Source organism: Echiichthys vipera (assembly GCF_963691815.1).
Source record: "Echiichthys vipera genome assembly, chromosome: 5".
Classification (NCBI taxonomy): domain Eukaryota; kingdom Metazoa; phylum Chordata; class Actinopteri; order Perciformes; family Trachinidae; genus Echiichthys; species Echiichthys vipera.
Window position 1 is genome coordinate 28353688 of NC_139830.1, and position 11678 is coordinate 28365365.

Consider the following 11678-nt stretch of genomic DNA (forward strand, 5'->3'; position numbering starts at 1 on the left):
ATTTTTATGACTGTTTTTTTTAGTGGTAACTGTCTAACCGTATTCCTTGATGTCAAAGCTGTGGGTTATTTGTTCTCCTTTGTCCGTCAAGGCGTTGATCATGTAGCTTCCTTGTGCCGCCTCAGGAATCATGGAGTGGGAAAGATCAAGGATTCCACTAACAATGGTCTTATCCAACCACTGGGCAATGCGATTTGAATTGGGATCCTAAATAAACACAGAGGCACATTCATTGAAGGTTGAGTCCAGAGATATTGGCCATCTGATGCAGGTAACCAGCAACTGAATTTCAAGAAGGAACAAACGAATATACTGTGGATTATTGTGTTGTGCTTCATAACATACAGTCTGGCTTATTGGATGTACTACAGTGCTGGGACATCCAGAGCTGCATTCAGGGCTTAGTGCCAAGCAAGACAACTGTGATTGCCCCCCCCCCCCCCCACCCCAGCCAACATAAATCATACTCCATTTTGCCAGGTGTGGGCTTTCTGTAATTATTTCATCTATTAAATTATTCAAATTGCATGTGTTTTTGTCTGTTTAAAACATTACCTTCAAGAAAATTAGTGTGCAACTTCCAGCCCATTCATCTTAAGTGTCCCTGAATGGTACTGATGTCTTTTCTGATACCACTTGACTAGGGTTTGCCCAAGCAAAAGTTTTAAAAATCTGCACATAGGGGCGTTAAAAAGTCTCTTTTAACACAAGAAAAATCAAACAATATTGTATTTATATGCTTTATGAACATAAAACTATATAAAAATATACATGCGACTTTTGCTGCAAACGAGCAAGCCCCAAACAGGCACTACACAAGTCTTATAAAGGAGGCAAACACTAATACTACAGCTGTGCATCACTGTGATTCTTTAGAGATCCATGGTGACTAACACAGGCCGAGTTTTGAATGCTCCAATCAAATCCTTAAAAGATTTTTATCCTACTCTACACATCAAGAAACACATCTTCCGACATTTTCCAACTGTCAACTGAATTTAAAAGAGTCGGCAGTTGGCGGGACAGGTGCCATGCAGAGTCAATCTCATTCTCATTTTATAACTTCTTGTCAATCTTACCTGGAGCTCCACCCATTTGTACTGAAAAAGACAAAAAAAAACAAAATAGTTATGTAAAAGTCGATAAGCTGCACATAGAATAAAGTCACACAATACACACAATATGCAATCAGAATATATCTAAAACCGGTTTACAGAAGAACAATCATTGTCCGTTTACCATAGCAAAAACTTGCGATCCACACTTCAGACACTCAAACTTCAATAGAAACACCTCAGATTCAACTTAATGCAATAGACCCTTCAAACACAGAACTTTATTTAATGTTCTGCTCAAGACTCCAATATTGAAACATGATGTACAAGACATAAAGAATATTTTAACCGTGCAACATACAGTCACAAAACGTTATAGGTGTGTAGTTGACGTCAAAATAAAGGCTGCGTTCGAAGGTGGGTGGGGTCCGAACAAGAGCGCCGGAAGGGGGTAAGTAGCCATTGGCCCATTATGCTGTTGCAGCTGGTGTGATCCCATCACAAGATAGTCTATAGTTACTATAAAAGTGCAGCTAGAAAATACTTTGAATATTTCACTCATATATCTTTGATGAAGTGTTGGAAGCAGCAGCTACATACTTATGACCTACAGTATTCTGTAGCCAGCCACCAGGGGGCGATTGGGATTTTTTTGGCTTCACTTTTGGGGAGCTGTCACACTAGCCATCTTTATATACATCTTTATATATACATTCTATGGTTGGAAGCAGCAGCTACATACTGTAGTGTTGGACACTGTCATACTATGTGGGTGAAAAACAATGGATTTTATACATTTTTTATAATTCTTTCTATACTAGCCAAATGACCGCAGATAACTGTCCGTTCTGTCTTATTCAGTTTCTATAAGTGGGTAGGTCACTATAACACATCCATGATGTCCTTAAAGAATCCTGAATATCGCATTTGTTTATCATCACATGACTGTAAAACAGAACATTTAAATGAAAAGACATAATAAGAAAGCCGAAGTCAGCAAAAATCTGTAGTGCAAAGTCATGTGAAGATGTGAAGCTTATTCAGTACGTTCTGCCTGGCTCCACTCCACACTGCCCTAAAGCTCTCTAAATGCTCGGCCTCAGGTCTCTAAATGCTCGGACTAATAGACTTTAGAACAGTTTTTATCCAAAAGCTATAACAGTGCTTAACACCACAAATACCTTTACCTATAAATCTCCATCAGTGTTACAGTATTGACATGCACATACAAGTTCATGCACTCAACACCACCTTTTTATTATAATCACCAATCACCATGTGCACTCTAGTGTTTCTCTCTCTGATGTTCAATGTTTGCAATACGTGCCATCTTTGCTCAGGGTCTCTGCAATCTACTGTTTTCTGTTTTGTCTCCTTAAGCTGCTACGGTGTGCATGTGCATGTGTGTGTGTGTGTGTGTGTGTGTGTGTGTGTGTGTGTGTGTAGGTGTGTTAGTGTGTAAGCTTGTCATTTTAAATGTGTCTTTTAAAGGTCTAGCCTATTCTTTTTTATGCTTTTAATGTTAAATTATTTCTGCATATTAAGGGATTGTACTGTAAATTTCGTTGTACTGGTACAATGACAATAAAGATAATTCAATTCAATTCAAAAGCAACCACAAGTAGGAAAAATTAGTTCAATGGAAAGGTCAGAGAGGGATTGATTTCTGACTGAATGCCGCCACTTTATTGTTTCCTCTGAGACCATTTCAAACAGTCTTTAGTCAGAAGGGGCATCCTCCCCTTGTCATATTTGAATTAATTTTACGTTCACTGCACATAGTTGTGTTTTCAGCCTCTCAACGCACACGGAAAAGGCTTCGAGCCTGTATTGATTCAGATGTTTGGGTCAAATGCAGTGTGTGCCAAATGAACTCTGACAGCATGTTTATCACACTACTCCACACAGCGCTTCACGCCCACGCTGTCTTCAAAATCAACAAACAGCCCTCCTTTCACCTCCCACTCTCCTGAACCAAAATAGACCTCGCTCTTCAGATTCACTGACTGCTTGGTAGGAATCACACCAGACTGGAAAGTCCACTGCTTGGAATCATTACACACAAAATGCAGTATCATATTATTTTGAAGGGCAAAAATAAGCAAATAAAACTTACCACTCGAGCTACAGGGATGAAATTGGCATCCATAGAGACCATTCTGAACTGGACTTTAAAGAGGGAAAAAAAAAATAGATTATCATACATGTATTCTTTAAATATAATACAAGAATAGTCATATACCACATTAGAAGGGCAAAGAAAATGAATTGAATCAAATGCTACAGTACAGGTTGGATGATGAGGGCATCTGGTAGTTTAGGCTATTTACATGGCACAAAACAAACAGACAGTAGTATTCTTATTCTTACAAACAAAAACTTTCTGCTGATCAAAATATTTCCATGTTTCCCATAATGCTACTCAATAGCATGTTTTTGTGAGACCCGCATGGTTAACACCTGCTTGTGATGCCATGAAAAACCCTCAAGCAGAAGCCAAAATAACCCTGATGACATCACTATGAAATAGTCATTTTCTCAGACGAGACAAAGCTCCTCCAGAGCCACAGCGTGGGCAGGGTGTAATGAAATATGCTAACAAGTTGCATTCTGGGAGGTGCAGGATTCAGTGTTTTTGGGTAGATGCTAGTTAAAACCTGCTAGACATGTTAACGTTAACACGGGCATACAGCGTAGGCGTCAATACTGAGGCTTCAGTGACATGCAACAGACTGCTTAAGAGTGCCTATAACAGAATATAGTGACACTTTTTTCCCTTTCTAGAGTGAGAAATCCTCAAGAGAGGCTCTTAAACCACAAACAACAACAACAAATTGGGGAGAAATTAACAACATCGAAAATGTAGCTGAAGATGAAACTTTCCCTGAGATTAGCAAGTAGCTACATGTAACTTACATAGCAGTGGAATGACTAATGATTAACATTATAGCAGCACTTTCTACTTTCAAAAAGCACCAATGAAGGGTTTGTTAAGCAAAAACTACACAACCAAACAAGTTCCAGCAGGAATGTGATCTGAAAATGGGTAGAAATGTACAAAATTGGCAACCAACATTACAGCTTTCCCTGACGTTAGCATGTAGCTACATGTGACTTAGTTGGCAATGAAATAACTGTTCAGTAGGTCTAACGTTAACTTTCTACCGTCAAAAATCACCAATAAAGGCTTAGAAACCAAAAACTAAACAACCTTAAAAGTTCAAGCATGAATGTGATCTGAAAATGGGGAGAAATTAACATAATCCGCAACCAAGATCCTGACATTATAGCATGCAGTTAACTACTGAACGTGTAGCAGTGTAATGTAAACACTGCAGTTATGTCTGTTGTCGTATTGAAAATCGCATTCCTGCCGGAACATGTTCGATTGTGTAGTTCTTTTATTTATTTTCTCATGGTTAAACACTATAGGAGGCACAGGTGGCGATGCGAGAGGAAGCAGAAGCAAGGCAAGTGACAAAGGATCAAGGCTAGGCTAAGAGTGGCCCCGCATAGCCATGGAGCTAGCACACCATTAACTTCAAAATGCATCCCTGCAGTGTAGTCTCTGCCAGGATGGAGCTAGACTCTCTGGGAACTCATCCATTGCAAGAGTCGCAGAATCTCAGTTGCTGTGGGCTTTGAATCGCAATTTTATTTTTTATATATTTTATTTTTTTTATGCAAATATCTTTTACCAAGAACTCTTGAGTAACCCCCATCCTTCTGTGTGCTGAATAACAGACACAGTTCCTAAAGTTGTCAAGCAGTGGCTCAGCATTATGCAGAGATTTTAATGTAAGAAATTGTGCAGGTGCAGCTGAATTGCTAAGCAGTGCAGAGAGAAACAGTAGGACTACGGCAGACAGAGAAATTCTACCACACAGCACTTTAAATGAAGCCCTGGTGGACGTGGTCAGAGGACAACAGCATTTAACACTTACCAGTCTGTCCAGGCTTGTAGATCGGTTTATCAGTCTGGATGATATGGATGAAAGTAGGAGGCTGAATGAGGATTTTGGTCTTCTTGCTCATCGAGGCGCTCTCACCCTGAATAGTGACATTAATGGTAGCCACGGTTCTGGTGCGCACTTTGGGGACCTGCAATACCAGAATACACACATCTGTCAGAGAGGAACTGGGGGGAAAGGAAGGAAGGAAGGAAGGAATGTGCGATTGTGTAGTTTTCGGTTTATATTATATTTATTGTTAGTGTTGCTACACTCCGTAACTGTCTGTTGAAGCTGTTGAATGGCATTTAGTATTAACTACTATCTACCGTGTTGTTGCAACGTCCTCAAAAATGTCACTCTGATGCTGTATTTAAAGGAACTGTGGCATTGGACGTGTCCCCAGAGAGTCTAGCTTCATTCCATTGGAGATTACTTGCTCAGCGGACCAACAGCCCTACAGAGAGCAATATAAAATGTGTGGAATGCCACAGGCTTGTGTAGATTGCAAATCGGATTAATATAAATCTTTTAGAATCTGTGTCCTACTGTGCATTTAGGGATGTTTCTGGTGGAGAAACAACCTAAAGTGCACACCAGAACCATGGTGTGCACTTTGGGGGCCTGTAAAACATGAATACACACATCTGTCAGAGGACTAGAGGGGTATTTGAAACTTCAGGAGGAGAGTAGGAAGGGGGGAATGTTGGGTCTATGTTAAACATAAATAAGTCATAGAGTGTTTACCAACTTGTGTACAAGTGTCTTGAGATAACGTTTGTTAGGATTTGGCACTGTAAATAAAATTGAATTGAATTAAACTGAATTGAAGCAAGGAAGGAAGGAAGGAAGGATGGACTTTTAAATTGGGTTTGGTGTGGAGCCACAACTTGTGCCCAGCTGACTTTTCTAAAATGTACATTTTGTGATTGCAGTGCAACATCTGTCGACCATAATAGTAGTATACAAGAACTGCTTGGAAGCAAATCCAGCGAAGCTCTGCTAAAATTGAGCAACAGACCTCTTCCACTACTCAAGGTTAATAACATCATGTCGTCATACTTGTGAAGCATATGTTTTCACTTGCTAATGGAGCTGCTATTATATAACAGGGACTAGAACCGCTTCCAAAGTTTGTGAAGGGCGTTTTTTGTATGTGTGTTGTGAGAGTAGGGGGTAGAGGGTAGGGGGTGTATTCCAAAGGAATGCAGGTACATAGCAAGCCTTTGGCAGAAAGCAGCCTTTGTTTACTTGCAGATAGACAAATGCCAGACTCGGCCTGCAGTAGGGCCAAACACTGGGAAACCAAGTGAAACTAAGTGCTATTGTCACAGAGCTGATTGGGGCCAAAAGGTCGTTTCGAATCAATATGGAGCAAGGCCCGTAAGTTGCATAACAGTGAGCAGCGGTGGGAGAGAAACCAGAGCAGTAATTTACAGAGAATCATTGACGTTGACAGCCTCAGTCATGGCGACGGCTGGATAATTAGGTACATAATGACTCCATTATTTGTGCCATTAGTTTAATGGAGGTCTAAGGGACGAAGGAAAGTACACGGTGCCTAAAAACCTCATGGATACATTTAACTGGAAAAAAAACAAAAAATAAGATATACTCCACCTCGCTGCCACTGAACATGCAGATCGAAATACCAAAGGACGAATATATGTTATATTTATTTAAACTAAAATAGGCTGTGCCAAACTGCATGTACATATGTTGAGTCAGACCTGGAAGTTTAAGCAGCGGTAAAAGTCCTGTTTGACAGCCTCCTCCAGGATGGCCGTTCTGCCGGCGTCCATTTCGAGGGCGACAGTCAGAGAGACGGGCTCCGTGGGGCCGTGGATCTGAGCACAGAGGGTCTCCTGTTTCCCTCCTATCACCTGGGAGCTCACGGTCACTGCAAAAACTCTGCAGGTTGAGTACAGACATTACATTAGTTGGAAAAGGACACGATGTGCAAGAACACCATGACAGAAAAAAGCAGCAGAATGTCAAGTGTTAAAGTTAAGCGGCGAGGTGAAGGAATCCTCACATTAAAGCGGCTATAATCAATATTTTTATAACGCAAATGTGTAATGTGAAAGGTGTCACTTGTATTTGTAAAAACCAATGTACGCAACCTGCTCAGCACCAACTGGCAGACACACACCGTTAGAGACTAGCTGGAGACATTTTTCCAGGAGTTGTTGGAGATCAAACCAAAGCTATAAGGGGTTTGAATATTGGACTTTTGTTCATCAAGGCCGGAAACACAACCCAAAATGCATGCTTATGTTGCCGTGTCTGTTGGAAAAGTAAATGTATACGAACACCTTCGCAATATCAACTTAAACGGTGATGTCAGTGTTGTGTTCGCGGCTTGTATCCATTGGTCCCAAGTGGCAAGACATTTGTTGTTGCAGGTTGAAATGTACAAAAAGACTCATTTTCTCATGTACTGCAGGTTTGATGCATTTGTTCTTTACTTGGGTATCTCTATTTTCTGCTTTATATTTCTTCTTCACTCCATTTAATCAGTCTGTACTTTCACTTAATGGTGACAAATGCTGTAAAGCAGTCGGTTTTTTTGTAGTTTTTTGTGCAAAGTTTCGACCTGAAATCACAAGTTGCGTTGTGCCAGTGAAAGCGATACAGAAAAATATATTATGAAGAACCAAAAACTACATGGTGTTGCTTTAACAGCCCGCTTGGCGCCATGCATTCGTTTCAGTCTGGTTAAATCAGTGGTTAAATCACCACCACAATGTCTCTTTCTGCTTAAAAAAAAGGAAAAGTTGCCACAGAAAACCGACAATTCAACAGCAAATGGACAGAGAGGTATTAGTTTATAGCTTTCACTGTGAAGCCTGTGTTTACTTTGTAGTGTGAAGCAAAAATCTTAATGTGTAAAGTAACTAGTAACTGAAGTTATTAGATAAATGTAGTGAAGTAAAAAGTAGAATATTTCCCACTGAACTGTAGTGGAGTAGAAGAATAAAGTAACATGAAGTAACAAACAAGAGCCTCAAACTTGTCCTTCAGTACAGTAATCCAACAGTAATTCAGGAGCCTTCAAAAAGAAATTTAAAGATAAATCAATCGTGATATAATACTGTTACCGTCTATGCGTAAATTATACCGTGATATAGACTTTAGACCATAGCGTACAGCCCTATCTTCACTCCCAAAATGACCACTTGTGTATCAATTACTCATCGAGCGTTGCCTTGAATTCATGGAAACTTCTCCCGCACAAACAGTCTCTCGCTTGTGCAGACGCACTACATGCCTGGACCAAAGGGTCTGGACTCTAACAGACGAGTACAGCGCCTGCAAAGCTTCTCAGACACGAGCAAAGGAGGAGCAGAAGTGTTGTAAGGTTTTAGAGACAATGCATGTGTTTGAGAAGTAGTGCGTATAGCCTGGATAAATGAGACTTTGGTTATACTGCACAAGGTGTGAGAGTTTGTAAAGGGATGTGTGGATATCGTTTTGCCATTGTTAAACGCGGACCCCTATGTCTTTAGTGCCTCGAGACTTTTCTCCGTTTATCATGAAGGTATGATACACTAAAGGAAAGTTTTCTTCATGAATTCAAGCCAACACTCAGAAATGGATATACACATTTTAATTGTGAAACATTCCTTTAAGATGAAGGACATTTACTTGTCATGGTATTATATTTACTTCTTCCACCATGGAAAAAGACATATGCAAATGGGTATTTGAAATGTGGTGATATTTTAACATGTTTTCCATGTAAATTGCATGAAGGACGGCCTAAACAAGCACTCTGCAGAGCCTGCTGTGTGAGGCTGCTCGGCATACAGGGGCCTGCTGCTGCCAATGAGAAATAAAGGACACCTTTAATTGAGTTTTGGGCGATGCTGCTGAATATCGATGTAGTTTCAGCCGGAGCCGAAGTTGCATGATGGTGAAAAGTCATTTGACTGTGATACAATTCTATGGAAGGCATCTGAGCCAAGATGGACACACAGGGCTGCAAAACAAAGGTCAGGGTGAAACAGATATGCAGAGACAGAGAGTTATACCTGTATAAGAGCAAATATATTGATTTAGATATATGTCCTATATGCTAAAAACAGTGCTCCCTTAAACTTAAACTTTAGATGTTATCCTAATTCAAGCAGATAAAAGCACGGTGGGGAGTGGGTGCAGATGTTTACACACTGGTGGGACAGCGTCTCTAAACACTGCATAACCACATCCGGTCCTTAGTGACACCACACACACAAACAAACAAACAAACAAACACGACGTTAACTTTCCGCAATCTTCCTCGCGTGCGGCTCCTTCTCCCGCAAACAGCGCCGCGCGCACTCGGCATGTGCGGGTGTGACGCACAAAGCAAACTTTGACAGACAGGAGATGCGACACAACCCGCACGCGTTGTACTCACGTGTCATTGAGGTGGGCCGATGTCGCAGTTTGCAGGAGCGCCGATGCCAGGATGGCAGCGACTATTTGGAGGACAGGTGCCATGTCTACAGAGCGCAGTCGCTGGGACAACTGGAGCCGACCGGACTGCACCGGAGGAGGACGTACTTTTGAGGCTGTTCCCCCCACTGCGGCCCGGAGTCAGAGAGAGAGAGAGGCGGGCAGGGATAAGCAGGGCAACTTGTTCAGACGGTGAGGGGGCGGTGGCGGTGGTTTGCTGTTTATACCCCCAAACCACCACCTACCCCTCCCTTTTCAGTCACTCCCCCCCATATTCGTTGGACCTTTGCAGCCTCCTCCCTATTCCCAAAAGAGTTTCACTTCCCAAAAGTTGAATCACTCACACAGTCCTGCCTGCTGCCAGCAGTCACTTCTCCAGTTCCTAAGAATTTGAGAAAAGTGCACACCAGTGTGTTAGTTACAGGCATGATGACCATGCAGTTTCAGAGACCAGAGTTGAGCAACAGCAGGCTGTTTGAGTATTGAAGAGAACAGAGATGACTTCTTCTATGAGATCTCATCATCTGTGGGTCCTGATGACTCCACAGAGCCCCCTGCAATCTATCCCTCTGAGCAGATGTAGCTTTTAATAACAAATTACTTTGACAGCGTTACTTTGCACACTCCAAACTCTTTCTACACAATGCAGACTGCTATACATTTTAGTGGAGTTAGCTAAAAAAAATGGCTCGTGTGGAACTTAAAGGGCACCCAGGCGATTTAGTATTGCACTTCCAAAAAGTTGGGGGACTCACACAAGACAGACGAAAAAAAGCATGATCAAAATTGATGCAGAAAAGGCAGCAATATTCTCATTTCAGCTCCATCCACTGTGGTTTGGGTTGTGGACAGAGTATTGAAATAGAGAGGAGAAGATGCATTTTTTAAATGTTACCATTTTAATGTAGACGTAGCCTAACCGTGCATTCACACCAAAAGCAATGGAGGCGCCACTTGCTCACATTTGTCACATTTTTGATAATTTTTGTCTATTGCAGATAGCTAGCTGAAGCTAACCCCCCGCTCAGCCTACTCTGCAGTTGTGCTACATGGATGTGATGCTATTGCTAACAGGGGTGTGAATGCTTTTAAAAGAACAGAAATGAGCTCTCAGATTAAGTGTGTGGCTCTTAAAAGAGCCGTTGTGTTGTAGTGAGATCAGCCCGTCAGTGATTTAACCTCCGTAGTTGTACAGGTGATGCCCGGTCTCCGGTAGATCGGACCGGGATACGCTTCAAACGGCACTGACGGCTTTCTTCTTCTTCTGGATTTCCAGCAGACTAGCATTCTAAAGGCACATCACTGCCATCCACAGTTCATAGTTATAGCCATTATATTATATCTAGGAATAGTCTGATTTCAGCCAGTGACTGCAACAATGGCGGCTTTGGTGAGCCTAAAAAGTATCATTTTAACCTCAAATCTGTCATTTGTATAATGAGACAGAACTCCCACCAGGTGGGCTGCTGTCTGATGTGTGAGTGGGGCTGTGACGCCTGATTTAATGCCTGAAAGACGAGCAGCCGGGCTGTTGGTTGATCAGATGATTTCCCAAGTTGGGGCGGTAGATTGATCTGTACAGTGTGAGCTTAGATGTTGTAGGGGACAATGTACTCATGTCCTCTACCAATCGTTACTGTTTCTTAAAATTTAGGTTAAATGAGTTGGACACATTAACACCGGAGAGTGAATAAAACTTGGCTTCTACAGGAGCATAAAACATCGTTTCACAATCGTATCGCTCGTGGTAAGTCTACCTTTAATGGTTGAGACAGTTTGGATAATTATCCAAACCCTGATGCAGAATATAAATGGGATTTTCACTTCTGGAACCACACTGTTTAGCTCTATCGTGCATGCAGAAGGATGCCGAAGCATAAACAGGAACATATGGGCTACGCGATACGCATTCCTGCTGTTTGTTTCAGTGGTAGAAGAAGTATTCACATCAACTATTCACAGCCTGGGAGGAGGCCTCGGGGAAGACCCAGGACTAGATGGACTAGATGGAGAGATTATATCTCCACACTGGCCTGGGAACGAGAGCTGCTGCCCCGCGACCCGACCCCGGATAAGCGGTTGTAGATGAGTGAGTGAGTGATGAGTGAGTGCTAAAAGTAGCAATACTGCACTATAAAAATACTCCATTACAAGTGAAAGTTCTGAATTCAACATAGTACTCAATTAAGAATATATAAGGATTAGCATCAAAATAAACTAAAACCACCAAAAC

General features: G+C 41.7%; 1 protein-coding gene across 1 annotated transcript in view; it reads right to left on the bottom strand.

Moving 5' to 3' along the window:
- LOC310947086 (alpha-2-macroglobulin) overlaps positions 1 to 9629 on the bottom strand; it is a 38573-nt gene extending 28944 nt beyond the window's left edge. The window contains exons 1-6 of the mRNA XM_083913746.1: positions 9408 to 9629; positions 6736 to 6916; positions 5000 to 5156; positions 3172 to 3224; positions 1080 to 1100; positions 39 to 207 (exon numbers count right to left, since the gene is read on the bottom strand). Coding sequence (XP_083769872.1) covers positions 39 to 207; positions 1080 to 1100; positions 3172 to 3224; positions 5000 to 5156; positions 6736 to 6916; positions 9408 to 9490 — 664 coding nt within the window. The 5' untranslated portion in view covers positions 9491 to 9629. The remainder of the gene's footprint in view (positions 1 to 38; positions 208 to 1079; positions 1101 to 3171; positions 3225 to 4999; positions 5157 to 6735; positions 6917 to 9407) is intronic.
- Between the last annotated feature and the right edge of the window lie 2049 nt (positions 9630 to 11678).